Here is a 19,957-nt window from a genome sequence, read left to right on the forward strand (position 1 = left end):
TTTGTCAATGGAATGTGGGCTGATAAATCAGTTTCCCTTTCTCATTCTTTTAAACAACTTGTCACCACACATTACAAGGTGTCTTGTGCTTCAGTTAATTTTCGGACCAAGGTACTATCGCTTTTTCAACATCATCTTATTTTTTTTTTTTTTATTGACTAACAAATAGGTATGTTTGTTGAACACATTGGTGCAGATAAAAAAAAGGAAGGGTAAGTATGTAAGCATTGACCTAATGTCAAAGGACAGGGTAAGTAGTAGAAGTCAGTTTGCATCATTAATATCTGGTTATTAATTGTTATTATTCCAGGATAACTACAAACGAAGAGTACATTTTATTCAATAAATCAGGCATGACCGCAATTATCAAATTCACAACACAAGTAAACAATCAAACTACACTCTGAATGATGTGATACCAATTAATCCAATATATGTAATAGATATATAGATATATAGATACATACAAACATTGCAATAATTGAATAAAGCTCACATGTACCAAAGAATAACCACCAGATGAGTATATGGTTTCAAAGGACTCCCATATTGACGAGCCAACCCAAAATCACAAATTGTTAGCTCACCCCTGTTATTTAAAAGCAGGTTTGAAGTCTTCAAATCCCTATGAAGCACCCAGTTGTCATGAAGTTACTTCACACCTTCTAAAAGCTGGACCATGAAGCACTTCACTTCACTTTGGCTATATGGTTGCTTCATTGACTCCAGTAATCCTTTAAAGACGGGTTTTGTGGCCATCAAAATACTATCAAGGCTACTTCCAATCACTACTTCCTTGACATCAACTATGTTTTGTGGCATGAGATTGGTTTTGTGAAGGAACACATGAATCAAAAACCCAAAAATCTACTCTCAAATAGAATCAAATAAATCAATATATAAAGACGGTTTTTGTGATTCACTTACTAACTATTGAGAATGAGTGATACGACTGCGACTGTGAAGAAGCCCTTGAGCAAGAAAATCGCTGATGATTAGAGATCCGTCGTCAGTACAGTGGCTGATGGCGAGAGATTTGAAAGAAATCAAATAAGATCTAAAACACAGAATGATATAGAGAGAAAACGGAGAGAGGTGCGATCAAATGGTGTGACAATGGTTGTGGTCGATGTAATTGTTTGCAGTTCAGGGTGGTGGCTCTGCTGATTTTAGGGTTTCAGAGAAAGGGTTGGGGAAAAAGAAACCCTTGCTCAAATGAAAAGAAAGAGCTCGTACAGAGAAAGACTTGGAATAGGTGATCCGGTGGTGCAGGAGTGAATCAATTTATGAAAAGAAGGAGTAAACTTCGAATTAAGTGAATGAATGAATGAAGGAAGGAAGCCAAAGAAGATTTGAAAAATATGTGATCGAACGAAAAAAATTATATAATCTATTACCGTTCTCACCAAAAAAATATATAATCTATTAGCGACAGATTTGCCGACTGATTTTTCAGTCACTAAAAATTGGTCTCTAATTCAGTCACTATATTTTGTTAGTGACCGATTTGGTGACTGATTTTTTTTTGCATTTGTAGCTTAATATTTCGGTCTCTAATTCGGTCTCTATAGTGACCAAAATTTTTTTGTCTCTAAATCGGTCTCTAAAAGCAAAATTTCTAGTAGTGAATTGATAGTGAGAATTAAGCATTAGAATTTTATTGATATCCATTAAAAATAATAAAGAATTAACAACTATGTTTTGTTCATGGAACAACTATAGAGTCCTATAGCGGAGATAGAAGAGGGATAGAAATAGAGAGAGTCTCACTGGTGTAAAATGGAAAACGAGGAGTTTTCCCACCCGACTCTTAAAAATACATATTGACTAATTAAAATTTGAATATCGACTGCAAGGGTTGATCCATACATAGATTTTTCATTTGACGTTCACACGTGAAGATTGTTTTGTGGTACAATGATCAAAGTATGTTAATATTTAATTGAAAAATAGTAAGAAATTTACAATTATTTTTTATTGATGGAGTTCCGAGAGATTCCCAGGAGATAGAGACATGTGTGTGTGTGTGTGTGAGAGAGAGAGAGAGAGAGAGAGAGAGAGAGAGAGAGAGAGAGAGAGAGAGAGAGTGAGAGAGAGTATCTCTTAGTTTTGTAGAACATAGAATAAGGAATGAGAGAGTACTTCCCACCCCAGTATACCTCTGTACGTAATATCCTTAAACATATATTGTATTTTCATACTCAAGTAAATTAAATAAAATCAATCTTATAAACAATTGAAAGAAAAATATATACATCGAAATAATATAAAATGAAATAGACAATCTTCAAAAGAAAAAGAAAAAAAGAAAAAAAATATTATTAAAAAATAAAAATTATTCTGTGGGAGAGATATAAAAAATAGAGAGTGGGAGAGATAGATAATCTCTAACTGGTGCAGAATGAAAAATGCAAAACACTTTCTATTCCGGTGTTAAAAATGATCATTGACTAATTAAATTTTCATTTGAGAATCGAGTTTATAATTTTTTTTTGAAGAAACTAAAATGAGATATATTAACAAACAGTCTCCTCAGCACAAGGTGAGCCAAGAAAGACTATTAAAGTTTACAAACAGTGACATAAAGAAAGAAAAAAACTAATCATACAAGGCCCAAACATAACATAGGACTAGACCACCATCTATGGTAGTTTGAGACTAAAGTAATACTGGTCGTCTTCAACCACATATAAGAAAATAGCTCGATCTTGTCCAACATCTAAAGAAGAGTACTAGTCGGCCTATGAACAATCTATGATTTCTTTCCGTCCATACAACCCAAACGCTAGCAAGCCAAATGAGCTGAAAAAATAATCGAGTTTATAATTGTTTTATATTTATAGAGTCACTATAGAGTCTCGCGGATGAATATAAGAAAAATAATCTATCTTCTAATCGTGTAGAACGGGAAGCGAAATAATAATTTTCATCTTGCTCTATCCTTTAACATCGTTAAATTTATATCATGCAAAACTTATTTTAATTTTATTGTAAAATTATATATCAAAATACTCAAATAATATATCAAAATAAACACATAAATAATATTAAAAAAGAAAATTATTACGGACTAACATACTAGTATAGCCCTATTTTAAAAAAATAGTCAAACTCTTTTGTTTCTGCGTGTGCCTTTTTTTGGTTCTTGAGTGGCACCGACAATGTATTGGTGTATAATATTATAAGACCAGCAATCCAACATATCTATTTTGGTTTGGTATTGTACTTTTTTAAAAAATTTATTTTAAATCTAAATATTTAGTTTCGACTTATAATAAAATGGTGTTAAGTGGAAGCATCCGACCCGGCCGGGAATCGGAGGGTTTTAAAACATTAAGTGGAAGGAAGGTGTTTGTCAATTTGATAACAAAATAAGGGAGGTTAGTGTTATGTTAAAAATTAGAGAGAGTGTTTCTGTTATTTAAGAGATCTTGCTGTAATTTTTTCATAATAACAATAATAGACAAAATATTTATTGGATTATGATGAGATCCTTTGTTAGAAATTTGTTTGTTTGTTTGATGAGAATTAATAAAGAGGAATATATCATTCTTTGTGAGATTATGTGAGAAAATATAAAGATATGAATTATTTTTATTTTGGAAATTTAGTTGATAAATATAAGATAGTAAATATTTTTTTTAAAACTCAAGCAACTAAAATCAAGTACAACCAGTATATATATACCAAATCTAAAGCAACTAAAATCAAACAATCTCACTCTCCATCTAGGTTTATACGGTTAGCTCCCTTTGCCTTTTGGTCTTCCATCTACTACTTCATGTTTCTCAATTCAAGTTCTTTCAGTTTCAGTTTAACCTTCAAATTCATTCCACTATATGATTTTTTCTATATATCGCTAAGTTTTTTTATTTGTTTTTTGATCACGTGTTGTTTCTGTTGTTGCCTTGCGTGTGTGTTGTTTAGTGGTGGTGTTGGATTTTTATTTCTTGCATGTTGTATTTCTTGGGTTGTATCGTACCAGGGGTTTGTTTTTGCTTGCAGCTTTTAGCTAGCCTAGAATTGTGTTAACTATTTGTATCTTTCTACAAACATGTTTTATGTTTCTTTGAGTTTGCTAATAAATTTTTTGCTGTTAACGGTTTGATAATAAAATTCTGTTTGGTAATAGCCTAGGCCTAAAAAAATAAGCCTACACAAACCATAGACTAGACTTAATCCTTCAATTTTTTGCCATGCTTAGGCTTGGCAAAGCCTAACTCGGCCTACCTTATTTCCAATCATATATTACATGCTTAGATTAAATTTCATTTACTAGAAGAAGGGCGACATTGATCAAACTCTGGACAACTTAGTTATAGAGACTCTAATACATGTCAAACAACTATTTACTGCTTTTATATTTTATTCTAAATGGTGTAATTTTCTCCTTTCTGATTTATTGCTTATTTTATTAGGATTTTGACCATTGAAGTGAAGTATTGCTCATAGTTAGGGCAAAAATGGACCTCCGAAAATTAATCGCGTGCCAAACAGACGTTGCCCTCAGCATCACAAAGCATTTATTCTCAAAACAAGAATATCATGACAACAACCTCATATTTTCACCCTTCTCTCTCCACGCTGTTCTTAGCGTCATGGCTGCAGGTTCAGAAGGCTCCACACTCGATGAGCTTATTTCCTTCCTCCGATTTGACTCCATCGACCATCTCAACACTTTCTTCTCTCAGCTCCTCTCCGATATGCTCTCCAACATTGATGCCACCCGCCTGTCTTTTGTCAATGGAATGTGGGCTGATAAATCAGTTTCCCTTTCTCATTCTTTTAAACAACTTGTCACCACACATTACAAGGTGTCTTGTGCTTCAGTTAATTTTCGGACCAAGGTACTATCGCTTTTTCAACATCATCTTAATTTATTTTTTTATTGACTAACAAATACTTCTATTAAAATGTTTATGAAAAAAAGATTAATTATAATTGATTTTGATGCGGTTTTAAAGGGTGATAAAGTGCGCCATGAAGTCAATTCATGGGTTGAAGAAGAGACGAATGGCCTTATCACAAAACTTATTCCTCCCAAGGCTGTAGGCAAGTTAACCAGACTTATCTTTGCAAACGCACTGCACTTCAAAGGTGAGTGGAAACACAAGTTTGATCCAGCAGGCTATAATAAGTTTCACCTCCTCAATGGCAAGATAGTCTATGTTATCTTCATGAGAAGCAAGAAGAAGAAGCGGTTTATTAGCACTTTTGATGGTTTCAAAGTCCTACGCCTTTCTTATAAACAAGGTATAGATAAGAAGCGTCGGTTCTCCATGTACATTTTTCTTCCAGACGCAGAAGATGGACTGCCAGCTTTAATTGAAAAGTTGGCTTCAGAATCTGGTTATTTGAAAGACAAGCTTCCTCGGCGAAAAGTACGAGTATCTAATTTCAAGATTCCAAAATTCAAGATTTCTTTTACACTTGAAGCTTCTAATGTGCTACAGGAGGTGGGAGTGATTTCGCCTTTCTCCCAGGAAGCAAGATTTACAAATATGGTGGAGTCTCCCTCAGGTGAAGAACATGTTGAAAGCATGTTTCACAAAGCTTCCATCGAGGTAAATGAAGAAGGCACTGAAGCTACAACGGCCAATTCAACGGTCCTCATAAAGAAAGGAAAGCGTTTTACTCATCGTTCTTCTGGTATAGACTTTGTAGCTGACCACCCTTTCCTCTTCATGATCAGAGAAGATTTTACCGGAACAATCTTGTTTATTGGGAAGGTGCTAGATCCTCGTGATGGAGTAGCCACGCCGGTGAGGCGTAGCAATTTCAAAGATGATGTTAGTGACGATGATGAGTACCTGAACAAGCTTCCATCACTGAGGAATATGTCAAAGCAAGATATGAATTCGGAGAAATTCATTATGCAATTCAGAAAGCGGTTGAGATATTATTTTGGCTCAAGTTTGGATGGGGGGGAATGGTCAGGGTATGGTGATAGATCAGCGAGTTAAAACCTGTGATATGACAGAACAAATATCGTATGCATTATTTATTACTGATGCCCTTAAATTTTTTATGGTTTTGATAAATTGATGTCTTTGTCTTTGACTTATTTTTTCAACTATTTTGAAATTGAGTTTAAGATTGTGCTATGCTAACTTTCATATGCTGTAAAGATCAATACTTCAAATGCCCAACAACCTTAGCTTGTTGGCTTTTTGAGTATCTTACGCCCAACAAGTTATGTAGGGGTGATTAAGGGCCACCAAATATGTCGAATTTACAAGATTAACGGTATTCAACAAAAACGAATAAACCGTTAATTTTGATTGGTTTAAATAAAATTTCAATCTGACGGTTGATTTCAATCATGTAATTATACAAATTATTTCTTCAAAATAACTGAGATTTATTTAAAAAATTAATATATCTCAAACTGTAAATGTTTGTCAATTATTTTATTATTTTTCATAATGAAGACTTTGTAATTCAACATAGGAGCAACATGCTCAACAAAAGTAACAACGAAAGAAGGAGAGAATAAACAACAGCACTGAGCCAACATATGGGCACATTTATTAGTCTCTCTTCGCGAAAAACAAATAGAGCTTGTCCAATCCGTCCGGTGAATATGAGATGATATTTCTTTATGAAAAAATTAATTACTTGTGTCTTGTACAAAAAAAAAAAAAAATTCAACTTAATGGGTGAAATATGAGTTGACTGAGTTTAGGTTCGAGTGATACCCGTTACCACGAGTGTGGGTTTGAGATCACTCAAATCCACACCCGAAACCCGAACACTCACCTAAATATATTGTCATTTGCAAAATACTCCCTCTATGACACTATATAAGCAAAAAACTCATTTTTAGGTTCATTGTTTTATTTTTTTTTTTGAAAACTTGGTATCCGGCCTTAGGACCGACTAATCCAAGGGGACCAATCCCACCGCCCACTTGCGGGGACCGACTAATGTATTTGGTCTATAAATATAGACAAAAAATACATTAATAAAACAATGAACCTAGAAAGATGTTTTTTGCTTATATAGTGTTACGGAGGGTGTTTTTTGCTTATTTTTACTCAAAATCTTATTACTCTATTGACATTACCAAAGACAAACTATGTTACCAAACTATGCTACATTTTACATTTTATCAAACAGAATTCGAGCCGGGTTTAGGCAGGTAATTATTAATTATGTGTGTCTCTTGCTGCGGGTTTGAGTGGAAAATTAATATAACTATCTTTTAGTACTTTGTTTGTTTACTGCATTCATTTTGTGTTAATTTACTTGTTTTAGTTTATGAATCACAAACACTCATCGGAACGAGGAACCGTAACAATTTTTTCTTTTGATTTTTTATTAAAAAAAATATTACAGTAATGCTTTGGACCTAATATCAACCGTCAGATATATTTTATACACATGGCACTAATCCATGTAATCAATGGGGGTAAATGCAGTGTTTTAAAAACCGGACCGGACCGGCCGGTTGAACCGGTCGAACCGGGAACCGGAGTGTTCACCGGTCTGGTTTAATTGCTGGACCGGACATGCTTTTGAACCGGTGAGAACCGGCCAGAACTGTCAAAACCGGTAAAAACCGGAGAACCGGCGGTTTAGGAAAACCGGCGGTTTTAATGCATGAGTTTTTTTTTTTTTACTTATGTTTTTTTAAAAAATAAATAAATAGAAAATAGCAGAAACAAAAATAAAAAGCTGAGACTTGAAGCGTATCAGAAGACTATATTTTCTTTAGCAGATAAAGAAGAAAGGGATGAAATACTTTATAATAATTATATAAAAAATTGTACATATTATCCTATATTTTTTAGTTTTGAACCCGCTGAAATTTTTTTTTTTTGCACCGATAATAAACTCCTCATACACTCGCGAGCTAAAGATGAAGAAGAAGTATGTAGAAGTATCATGTTGTACACCAGTAGAAGAATAGAAAATGAAATAAAGAAAGAAAGAAGCAGGGAGATAAAAGATGCGGCGCAGCAACTATTCTTCAATTGATAAAGCACTAATTTAGGGTTATGTGTATGTATTTGAACCAAAAGAAAAGATTATGTATATTATATATTATGGGCTTGGGCCATGCGTTTGTCACTTCTAATTCCACTTATTATACACACAGTTTTGTACACATAATTTTTTTTTGGTACACAACCTTTTATTTGGACTGATAAATTATTATATACCGTCTCCGTTCTTAATTATAAGATTATGTTTGACCACTGCACGTAGGTTAATGCATAATTTTGATTACTAGTATCTTTAATGTTCTATTAGTAAAAATTATAAAAATTTAATATTTTAAAAATACTCATTAAAATAAATTGAACAAAATCTTATATATTAATATTTACATTTATATATTATTAAAAAAATACGGTCAAAACAAGGTAAATGAATAGTACTTCTTTGCCAAACAAATTCTTATAATTAGGGATAGAGCCAGTAATAATATTCTAGTAACAAAAAAATAAAATACAATGACTTTTTTTTTCCCGACACAGACTTCTTATTTTCTTTATTACTTGCTTTTTGTTTGTTTTGTGTTTCTACTTTCTCGATAAGTTAAAATTGGATTTTATTGTGTGTGATAATTATATTTAGAATTTAAATTTTAAAGAATAAACTTGTGAAATCATGATATTTTTACATTTTTAAGTTGATATGATTTTTTTTAGAGACCGAGTTATCTGATTCGACCGGTTTGATAACTATATAGTTTTATTATAGAGACCGGTTCATTCTACCGGTTTAATCCGGTTTAATTCGATTTATCATGCGGTTTGACCAGTGACCCAGTGGTTCGACCAATGAACCAGTGAACCAATACCCTCACCGGTTCGATGACCGGTCCGGTTTTTAAAACACTGGGTAAATGGACAATTCATCAACTGGAAAACGCAGCCGTCAGTTTCAAAACTTGCGTGTTTGCTATTCTCTCTCCTTCCTACCTCTTCTGGTTTATGTTTCCTCTTCTTATCTTTTCCTTTTTCTTCTTTTTGCTTCATCTAATATATGTATGCATATAAAACACCAAATGGAGGTGAATAATTCAGACAGCAGTCTCTTCGAAGCATCCATGAGAGCCTCTCGTAGTGATATGTATTGAGACAGTTTCAATATATATTATTCTTAAACAAAGATAAGTACTAAAAACCTTCAGATCTATCACTAAAATTCTTCTTAAACTTCTTGATACTAATATTTTTGTTGTTATGTTGCAGGTACGGTGATAAGATTCTATGTACACACAGATCGACCTTGGATCTAAACGTTTTCTTTAAAGTTTTCATTTTTAGATCTAAAGTTTTCTGCAAAGGTGTCAAATCGGACCTTTTGTCAAAGTTTTCTGTAAGTTTTTTCTTAATGGATCCACTTACATCTAGTTATTATTCATACAACCATAGGGTAAATGTGTTAATTTTAATTCCTGCATCATACAAAAATTGATTCTTTGAATGTATCCACTTACATACAAATGTTCCAGTCCAGCTATTCATACAACCACAGTAAAATTGGGTAATTGTGTTAGTTTTGATTCCTGCATCATACAAAAATTGATTCTTTAAATGCATCATACAAAAATTGACCCTTTAAATGGATCCACTTGCATACAAATGTTCTAGTTATTCATACCACCACGGTAAAGTTGGGTATATGTGTTGGTTTTAATTCCTGCATCATACAACTATCACTAGTCCAAGAAATGCCTGGATTTCATCTTGTTTGAACAGTATAAAACTGGCCACTGGTCAGTACCAATGTAATGTTGCTTCATCTTCATGAAAACCTCATTATTTGTCATTTTTTGGGTTTGGCATCTGATTATAGGAGCTAGTATCTTGTGCATGAACTCTCCATCATCAATTTCTTGTCCTTTTTGACATGCACCAAAAACGACAACATTTTCATTTCCATGGCCCCTTCGACTTTTCCCAAAATGGCCCCTTCGACTTTTCCCAAAATGACCCCTTCGACTTTTCCCTGTCCATGCCTTTTCCATAAATGCGCCAGCCGAACACATGTCCATTATGAAAGTTGTAATAACCCCTGAAGGAATCCTCTCCATTAAATTGTCAAAAAATGTTTCTGCAAATTAATAATATAATTTAGTCCTGCATCTTAGTGATAAAATAAAATCACGCAAAATGGTGCATATGCTTAAACAGTTAACCCTCAAGAAAATAAAAAAGTCATTATCAAATCCCTCTTAAGACTTATTTTGATCATATTTTAGCCATTAAACCTGATAGCAGATCATGTTCACAGTTCCTGACTTTTGTTAGTAGCCTTGGTTATGCAAGCTGAAGCATATGGGGAACAATTTTATGCAACTACAGTTTCCAAGTTACATACTACTCAAACCAGTGACTAATTATAGATATAAAATCTGCTGAATAACATATAAACAGTAGGTCAATTAGTTAAATACCAGTTATTCCTTTGCCTTTTTGATGCTTGTCATGTTTGATTGCTTCCAGGGCGGTGTTTCCAAACAACTTCATGGAGTGGCCACTGATATAGACACATTGGATATCACCAGGTATTCCCCCTTCAACAAATCTTTTTAAAACTGTTTTTATTGTATTTTTATCCCCATCTTTTATAGTTGTGGTATTTAGAAAGCCTAGATGTCTTTTTAGTATCCCTTTCCACACCATGATATCAGATTTAACATGTGTTAAATCACTAATTTGGCCTATTAACAATCCTTTTCTATTAGGAGCTGACTCATACAAGGGTGGCAAATATTCTAAAATAGACATTGCTGTGTTGTCTCGATCATTCCCAAGGAATTGTCTAAAAAATATTCTGCTCTTTTCTGCTAAAATATCTCTGTTGTACCTTTGATGTGCTTTCTGTAATTTTAAAATTCCTTTGAGAACTTTTGAGGTATCTCCAATAACTGGATCTAACATGGAACATAATGCCCTCAAACACCCATGGTTAACCAATGTGCTCAATTGCTCTTTGTTTGATCTGTTTACTGCATTTGCTATTGGGAAACTTGCGGCTTGTTTAATGCCAATATCATTAGATCCATTATAGAGTTCCACAATATTTCTTAATAGATTGTGCTGTATAAGTGCCTACAAAACAGTAATAAAAACGTGCTTTTACCAATATCCTTATTAAATTAATAGTACCTACAAGAAATCAATAATTAATGCGAGTTACCTGCAATTGCTTCTTTCTTCCTATTGCTAAGAGACTGATTAGAGCGCAAACATTAATGAGTACTTGCCTTTCTGAATTGATATTTGTCAAAATCCCATGTAACTTTGGAAGGATAGTAACTGCTCTGAACAATTCCTGTATTATGAGGAAATTTATTAGGACGTGATATGAAATTGGACAATTATCAATAAGGAAATTTTAGTAAAAAAAAACATGAAGGGCATATATCACGGCCTAAACATATATGTTCATCACATGCATTTTCATTTTTCATGGTAAGGAAAGTTACATGCATGTTCTATGACAATGTTTATTGCAATTAACTATTTTTTAATCTCTCCAACTCTTGGCATTGAAATCATGTTTTATTGATTAGTCGTGATTTGAATTTGAATCATGAAACTAGACCTAAATGTTTAATTGTTATCGGTGTAAATTAATACAGGTTCTTACAAATGGTATTGAAGTGAAGCTACAAAGGAATGCTCTTAGTGTGCTTGAAGCACCTACTGGTAATGAAGAAGATGATGACCTCGAATTTGATAATGTGCGATGGAATAATGGATCAGATATGGGTGAGTTTACACTTTACTGCCACTGGTTTTGTGTTTTATATTAAATAAATAATGGTTAGTACCAGTGGAAATTTGGAAACTATAGAATGAATGAAAAATAGTTTTTCTTTTGGTTAGTACTTTTTTTTACTTTCATTGCCATATCAATGACATTCCTTGACTACATTTCTTTTCTCTGCAGCAAAGAAGACGAAGAGAAAATATGAAGGGTTGAATTATAAATTCTATTTCTGTTAACTATGATGTTTTCTACATGATTTATAAGGTGCGTCAAAGTTATAAAGGGTTAATTGAATGTTTTACCTAATTGATTAGAATGCTATTTTACTGCTACAAGCTCCTCTCCCTAATCTAGGTTTCAAATTCAAATTTCAAATCCCCCTCAAAATGATTTTTGTGGCCTCTCTATTTGCACACACATATGAGTTTTTTGTGAATATTATAATCTGATTTGAGTAGTATTTAGAAGGTATGTTCATTTATACAAATTAATTGTTCCATTATCATTGAATACATATTTTGATTAAGTAGTATATTTGTTTACATCTGTTATTCCATTAGATTAAATTCAAGCAATGACTTCAAGGTATAACATTAGATTAAATTTGGGATGTTGTTTAATTGGATTTATAGGATTTGTAGGGATTAACATCATCTGATAACTGCTTACTATGTTTTATGATTGTGTTTTAGCAAAGTAGCAGTCCTTTCATGTAATTAGTTGGGTAGAAGGTTAATTATTTGTAGAGGTCAGACATATAACCATTGTTTGGATATGCAATTTCATAAATCAATTGAAGTGTAAATGTTGCTGCAGTTTTTGAATTTATTCTGTACTTAATTGGTGCAATTTCACATCAAACACTTTTGTAGCACAAGCAAAAGCTAGATATGATAACAATTTTAATTTGTTTTATTTGTTATTCGTAAAGGTATGGTTAATTTTTTTGCTATTTCATTCGGTTTTCCATTTTTTTGCTATCTTGATTTCCATTTTATGTCTCTTTTTCCGCAAAATTGGGAATGATGTCATGTATTGAAGAATTAAGGGTGATATTTTTTACTTAGAGGGTGTAAAGGTTATGCCCTTTACTTTTTGTGTCACGTTTCTTTTCTTAATCTTCTACCATGGAATCATCAAGCTTTGCAAAATAAGATTATTCAACAATATTTTCTGAATTTTCATTGTTTAGTTTTCAAATAATACATGATTGAGTCTTTAAGAAGCATCATACCTACAAGTACATGACATTATTAAGTCTCTTAATTATATTTTTAATCTCAATCAAATACCTATAAACATGATTGAGTCTTTAAGAAGCATCAAATACCTATAAGTACATGACATGATTGAGTTTTTTTTTTTTGCTGTCACACAATAATGAAGAGGTTTGGTTTCTTTCCCCTTTTCCTTATGTGCATATACATCAGCTATTAACTAGGAATAATGACTATTAGTTTGATTCAATATATTAAGATATGCCTTATTAGTAGGAAATTTTAGTTAGTGTTTCATTTGCATGAATAAACCTTCCTGATATTTTTAAGCCATAGACACAGAAGTTGATATATAGCACTTTATTGAAAAGGAACTAAATATGCATTAGTTCTGTTTTGGAGGTTGTGGTTTATTTCGTGGCTTAGTTTAATTTTAGGGGCTGCATCATTTAAAATTTGAAGGCTTTGATATTACTACAAGAATGTTATTATTTTTTTGGTTTCAGATTTACTAAAAGAGCTTATCAAAAAGCAAGTTATATATCAGCTTTCTTCCTTATGCTTCTATCATTACAATTTTTTACTTCATTTAAGGAGTCATTCAGATGATGATGTTGAATTAGTTAGCTGAGTAATTCACACCATTATTTTTCCATCCATTTGGTTAATTTTAAGGTTTGCAAATATATTGATTTCAGAGCCACTAGCTACTTCTGTCATTCAACAAGATTAACCAAGTTGGAGGACAAAGAACACAAGCGTGTGATGGATGGAACTAAAGAGGAGAAATACATGGAAAATTCATTCAAGAACTTGACCTTGGTGACTGCAAAATGTTGTTTTCTCCTATATTAAAAAAGGTAAACATTTCCTTTATATTTTTATCATTTAAAAATTTCCTTTATATTTGTATACATCAATTTATTTGACTATGTTTCTTTAAAATAAAACCAGACACTATACAATGTACTATACAATGTAAAAATGCTGTTCGTTATTTTATTTTTTGTCTTTGAAATTTGAAATGTACATTGTTGTTTGGCCTTTTCAAGATAAGTTGTTTTTTATTAGAAGTTTGGTTAGAAGTTTGCGAGGTATGTTCAAAACAAAAATGAATTTGTGACTTTGGATAGAAGTTTTTTTTATTATGATATGTATATATTTTGTTGTATTTTATTATTTATTTAGAAACAAGTTCTTAAAATGAAATGTGGTTTATCTGTGCAGTGTGTGTACTTGATCAACTGTTTGCTAATTTGCTTTGGTATCGTGTGGTGAAGAATAATTAAAGCCATATGTTAATTCTACTAACAACTGAAAGTTGTATGCTTTGTGGGATGATTCTAAGGATTTATGCCTATGTTTCTCTGTTGATTGCAAAAGGCTTTATGCCAGTTTTTAGATTCTAAGGATTATAGAGTATAGTCATTTGATGAGTGATCAACTGGAATTTTTCTTTTCGATTGAAGTTATTTCCTTTTGTTTCTCTAAAGTCAATTAGTGTATTAAGTGAATGATGTAGGAAACTCATACTTATTTGCTATTGGGATGCTCTTGAGTTGACTGGGTGCATGAGTTTGTGGTGACTAGTTTATTACTTTTCAACAGGAGTGTTAGAGATTCAAGAAGTTTGTTGTAGTCCTATATCAATTTGGATTGGTGTGTTCTAGCTTTTTGTTAGTTGATCTGCTAGAAATAAATGCGGCTTTTGAGTTAGTTTCTTTGATGTAGCTTGCAATCTGCAACAATTAGTAGGCAATGGCAGTTGGTTTTAAGATTGGAATAAGGAGTTGTTCTGTGTGAGCAAAGGGTGGGTGTTTTTTTTTGGGTTGACATCTTAATTTATGTCTTGATGCTTTGTTTATTGTTTTATTGTTAGTTATCATGTTTAATTGCAAGTTTCTACTATTTCTTTTGTTAGATAAGAAAAGGTTAAAATGTTTTCGGCACAAAGGAAGTCTGGTGGAGATTGAATCATTAATGAAGATAAACAGAGGTCAGAAAATTAAATGCAATGGGTAACTTTATTTGAGATTCTATTGTGTAATAAATTACATTAACCTAGGAAATTTTTGTAACTTATTTTATTATCATTAACATAAAAGCACATACTTGGGCATGATTGTTCGACATGCAAGCAATCGTCCCAAGCGTATTTATTGCCTGAAATGTAATAAAAAACATTAGTAAGTAAATAAAAGAAAAGAATTTAGAAAATTTGTTCCTTACCTCAACTTGAACATAAGAAGGGTATCCTTCTCCGAGGAAGTCACCTAGTCGTTGAACCACAGTTGTTGCCCTGACCTCCCTAATGTATGGTTCTGGTCCTAAATATCACATTTGGCACTTTCGATTTCAAATACGTCTAATTTAACATATAATAATACATCAATACATTTAAGTTATCATATAATACCCGTCGAAAGTTGTTTTTGCAGTTGTTTTATGCCGTTGATGTTAGAAGTAACATCATCTTTCCACAAATCATCCACTATCTCTGAAACTGCCTTTGACCACCAACCTTTCTTTCGTTTTTTGCCGATCTTTACCTGATAAATTGAAATTAACATAAGTTTTAATCTTAATAATATACCTATAATCACATTTTTGGCTTTTGCCAAATCATCATTATAAAATATTAAAGTTTTTGCCCTTCTGGTTGTTGATTTCTAAAACCCTAATTTTAGATTGTTGGTTCCCTATCTGATCATTTATGTTTATTCAACCCTTTTATTGCAGCTTAAGAAAATCTAACTTCGGTTTTATTTGATTTTCAGGATCCTTTGTGAGTGTATATTTTGCTCTGTATGTTTTCAGGTTGTTGACACCAGTCAAACCAAAGGTATTTTCCTTTTACACTTGAATCATATTATTGATTATGTGTGTAGTCTTTTATCACGATTGTTTCTGATTTTTCATTAAAAATTATTCATTTCTCCTTATTTTTGGAACCATTCATTAGTTTGAGGCTGAATCTTAATTTGTTTGTGTTCTATATATCGAGTTTTATTTGTTTCATTCATGTTTATATTTTTATTATTATAAAAGGAGTAACGCTGTTTTAGGTTAAACAGCTACTTCCCTCCTAATCCCACTCTTAATTACCTCCCAAACTACCTATTAGCTTTTCAATGCAATGCACATTATGAAGTGTTATTCACACTGCTCTATAATAACGATATACAGCCCACTTTCTGTGCCTAGAAAATCGATGGCTTTTTATTGTGCACATCTTTAAAACAGGTATTTTATAGTTTTTTATATTGGAATTATTAACATTGCTGATTTTATAGTTTTTAAATTGGCGTTTGATTTGTGTTTAAAACCAAAATAGAGGTCTATAATCAAGACATGGAAGATGTAATAATAGAAACCTCTATCTTTCTCTGTCTTGCAGATGTATTTTCTTTTCCAATTTTTGAGGTTTTTTGCTTTTCTCATGGCTTCTATACTATATTATATTTATCTGTGTTGTGTTCCTGTTTTCTATTTTGTAGATCCATTGCTTTTTATCCCACTTTAAATTGAATATCAAGTTGCTATATTGTTTTGATTATCACTTGGTGAAACTGCACTATTCATATATAATTTTGCTTATATTTTAGACCGGAGGGAGTATATGTTATTACTTACATTTAGTGTGCTTGGAATAAGTGCTATAATCCATGAGGTATACTAGTTTTTTCCTATTTTATTTTTCAAACTGTTCTGCTGTGGGATAGGAATTTGCTAAAATTGTGTGAAGGATAATTGTAGTTCTGCTTTAAAGATAATTTGACAGTAACATAGTGTTAATGCACTTTGTAATGTGTGTGAAAGATAATTGTAGTTCCGCTTTAAAGATAAATCAAGATATTTGTATAACCATTTATATATATATATATATATATATATATATATATATATATTAACTTCTCTTTGCAAACTTATTTTACTTGGATGCAAGTCAACATGCTAATATGACAGCTAAAAACCTTGAGAGCATGCCTTTCATCCTTTCCTATCATTGGTGTCTCTCACTATTGTGCCTGTCTCGCACTATTGTGCCTTATATTTGGAATGAGTTTTGATGATGCACTGCTTAACCGTAGATTGTATTATAAGAACTATAAGTTTATGTTAAGGAGGCTAGGAACACACTCTTCAAAGAAAATATTGTTGAAAATTAAATGTGCAAAATTTTCAGCTTAGTTTATTTTATCTATATGATGCAGGGCCTCTCTAGCAAGAAATCAGATTGATAACCTTAAGTTTTAAGAGCTTTAGATCACATATCATTTTCACTTTTGTGATCGAGTCTTGGTGTAAGGTATTGCCATTATAGTTCTATTTAACATCACTTTATATGTATACTTTTTGCATTACTTTGAAGATGACAGATGAAAACCTGCCGATGGGAAATCTGTGTTTTTTTATATATAAAAAATATGCCCCTTTCCGTGATAGATCTATTTCTGGTCTGTAAGTGTTTCTATTTGGAATATATGGCAGAGCTGTGTCATGTTTACCGACATCTGTGCCAACAATTTAACATCTTCAGTTTTTCTATTTACTTTGCCACAGTGGTGCTTTAATAACCGTTTTATTAGTTTCTAATGATTCTATTTTGTACGATCCATGAAATGATTTGGTGCAAATTATATAAGCCTTTTTGTTTGATCGTTATTGGTCTTTATATGTGTTTTAATTTTTTTTAGTTTGTAATTTGGTTCTGTAGAGAAACACTTACTAATCCCGATTCCCACCCAATTTGCTGTGGTTAATTGACTTGATATTGGTGATTTGTATTGGTAATGAAAGCAAATATGTAATTAAACCTCATTGTGCATTGAAAACACAAGAAGGAATTAAATGCGCCAATGTCACAGAAGGAAAAAAAGTCACTACTGTTGTCCAATGCCCCTATCTAATACTAACATTTATTAGTTTGCATCTCTCTATAATCTCTCCTATTTCATTATGTTGCGTCTCTCTGTCTGAAATTTCCCCCTCTTTTCTCTCCATTTTCTTCGCTCTTCACTTCTTTCTCCTTTCTCTTTTTTATACAGGAACAAATGGGAGGCTCGCATTGCACACGTGAGGGAGATCCACAGTGAGGTGGTGGCAGAACCTACAAATCTACAGTGATCGAGCTTGAGCTCTTTTCCTCTATTTCCTTTATGCTCTTTATTTAACCGCCTATTTTGCATTTTGAATTAGTTATTAAATAGGGATTTGAATCATTGGAGCAACAAATTAAGTTTCAATTGGAGAAACTTTAGGCAACACAAAAACCAACAATCTAATACAAATATAGTGTGCCACTACACTTATAGGAACTTTTGTGGATTCAAGGACTCATTAGTCTATTGGAAATTTATCCATGTGGTGTTTACACTTTATTTGTAAATCAAACATGTTTCTGTGTCTCTAAATTTTGCTTTATTTGATTTTTTTCAAAGTACAGGAATGTAACTGTACTTTAACATGGAGTGTGTGTAATTGCATGGGTCTTGCAATTGTTAATTGTATGAGTGTAACTCAATTTTGCTGTTAATATTGGGATGTTGTTGCAGTGGACTTTTGCCTATATAAATCTTGCCACTTTTTGCTATTGTCAATTCAAGTAGTTTATATGTTGATCTTCATGATTTTGCTATTTTTTTTACTTCTAGGGTGAGGGCTCAAGGTTAAGTGCTCAACTAAGTACCTCGTCGGTGTATCAGTCATTCTAACCATCAGATTAAGTAATCCCACATGATCTCATTCATTATTCATTAGACACCGGATCTAATCTCTCCTAAATAAGGTGAATGGCAAAGAGACACTCCATCGTCGGAATTCAATCTTCAATTTGTGTGGACAATTTTTTCTTCAAAATTAAAAATGAATTTGGGGAAATTTGTAGGGAGAATGAAATAGGTTTTGAAAGTAAAAAAAAAAGGACTTAACACTTTGTACTTCACTTATTCACTCTCATGGCTAGTAAAAATGCAATCTTCATTCTTACCCTGCTTGCAGGAGTTGCTGCTGGGAGATTTGAGAAACACGCCAACGTCACCTTAGTATCTTAAAATCCATTCTTTACACTCAGTTTAACCAATGAATTGATAAAGTAGAGCCTACAAAAGCCTATTTATCATTTTATCTTAAATCTCTTTCAAACACAAGAAGGAAACAATTTACTACCAAGGAAAAAAGCTAAAATCCAAACAGGTTTTTCCAAGGAAAAAGGCAAAAATTGTCCTTACAAAATTTTGTAGAAAAAATTATCCATACATAATCCAAAGAAAAAGGCAAGATCCAGTTGACATCGAGTAAACCAAAAGTCATATATAATACTTTCTTTAAGGTTGAATTTTGATATGAAGGTTAGATTTAAACAGAGGAGGATGATGGAGACGGTTTTCCAGATGCAAAAGTTGAGAGGAGAGAGAAGTAAAGTGCATGCAAGATCTATTGTGGTAGTGTCTAATGCGATCATGTAGAATTATTTAATCGGATGGTTAGAATGAGTGGTACACCGACGAGCATTACACTCTTATGTGAAATTTACTTGGAGATGATAAGCTCCCCTCAAAGAAAACACACAATCTTTCTATTAGCTAAAATGAGGTGTTTGCATAGCCTCGAGTTAAAATATTTGTGAGAATTGTTATTATACTTGATTATGTTATTAATTTGGAAAGTTTGAAATCGTATTTGAGTTTTGAAACTATTTCAAATTCATGCTTTGATTCTTTGATGATTTTAAGTATAAGTACCTTCATAGTTGATTTGATTTATTTTTAGCTACTTTTTAAATGAAGTTGATTTTTTATTTTTTTTAACTACCAAGAAGACTATCCAAGAATGGTCACTTCAGATTTTCAAGATCTAAGACTCATAATGCATCAATATGCAAATTGCATGAGAAAATAAAACAGATTGCACGAGAATCAAAACACAAGCAACTAAGCAAGCATATAACAGTTCTTATAACTAAGAATTAATATCTTCAAAACACTTCTCAGTAAAGAGAAATTATA

At 32.3% G+C, this 19,957-nt stretch overlaps 1 protein-coding gene and 1 long non-coding RNA gene across 11 annotated transcripts; both read left to right on the plus strand.

The window, feature by feature from the left end:
• The first annotated feature begins 4,463 nt into the window (after positions 1-4,463).
• Positions 4,464-5,988, plus strand: LOC123891361 (serpin-ZX-like). The gene is made up of 2 exons (XM_045941218.1): positions 4,464-4,847; positions 4,965-5,988. Exons 1-2 carry the CDS (start codon positions 4,464-4,466, stop codon positions 5,961-5,963), a joined length of 1,383 nt encoding a protein of 460 aa, XP_045797174.1. The 3' UTR covers positions 5,964-5,988.
• Positions 5,989-8,865: 2,877 nt separating this feature from the next.
• On the plus strand, positions 8,866-18,519 carry LOC123891362. 10 transcript variants are annotated; one of them, XR_006803075.1, is made up of 12 exons: positions 8,886-9,330; positions 10,461-10,522; positions 11,603-11,732; positions 11,914-11,997; positions 13,649-13,810; positions 14,559-14,609; positions 14,682-14,760; positions 14,872-14,946; positions 15,728-15,792; positions 16,556-16,620; positions 17,165-17,259; positions 17,999-18,519. It is a non-coding gene; the product is annotated as an uncharacterized LOC123891362 (long non-coding RNA). The 10 variants fall into 10 exon arrangements; XR_006803076.1 differs by having other exon boundaries at positions 8,880-9,330; positions 14,178-14,760; XR_006803071.1 differs by lacking the exon at positions 16,556-16,620 and having other exon boundaries at positions 8,882-9,330; positions 14,178-14,609.
• The last annotated feature ends 1,438 nt before the right edge of the window (positions 18,520-19,957 follow it).

Source organism: Trifolium pratense, linkage group LG6 (assembly GCF_020283565.1).
Source record: "Trifolium pratense cultivar HEN17-A07 linkage group LG6, ARS_RC_1.1, whole genome shotgun sequence".
NCBI lineage: Eukaryota > Viridiplantae > Streptophyta > Magnoliopsida > Fabales > Fabaceae > Trifolium > Trifolium pratense.

What these genes read in the sequence shown, in the direction of transcription:
- LOC123891361 (XM_045941218.1), top strand. Translation starts at nt 4,464, where the DNA reads ATGGACCTCCGAAAATTAATCGCGTGCCAAACAGACGTTGCCCTCAGC. An exon ending in CAGTTAATTTTCGGACCAAG is followed by an intron (nt 4,848 to 4,964) that starts GTACTATCGCTT and finishes GCGGTTTTAAAG; the next exon opens with GGTGATAAAGTGCGCCATGA.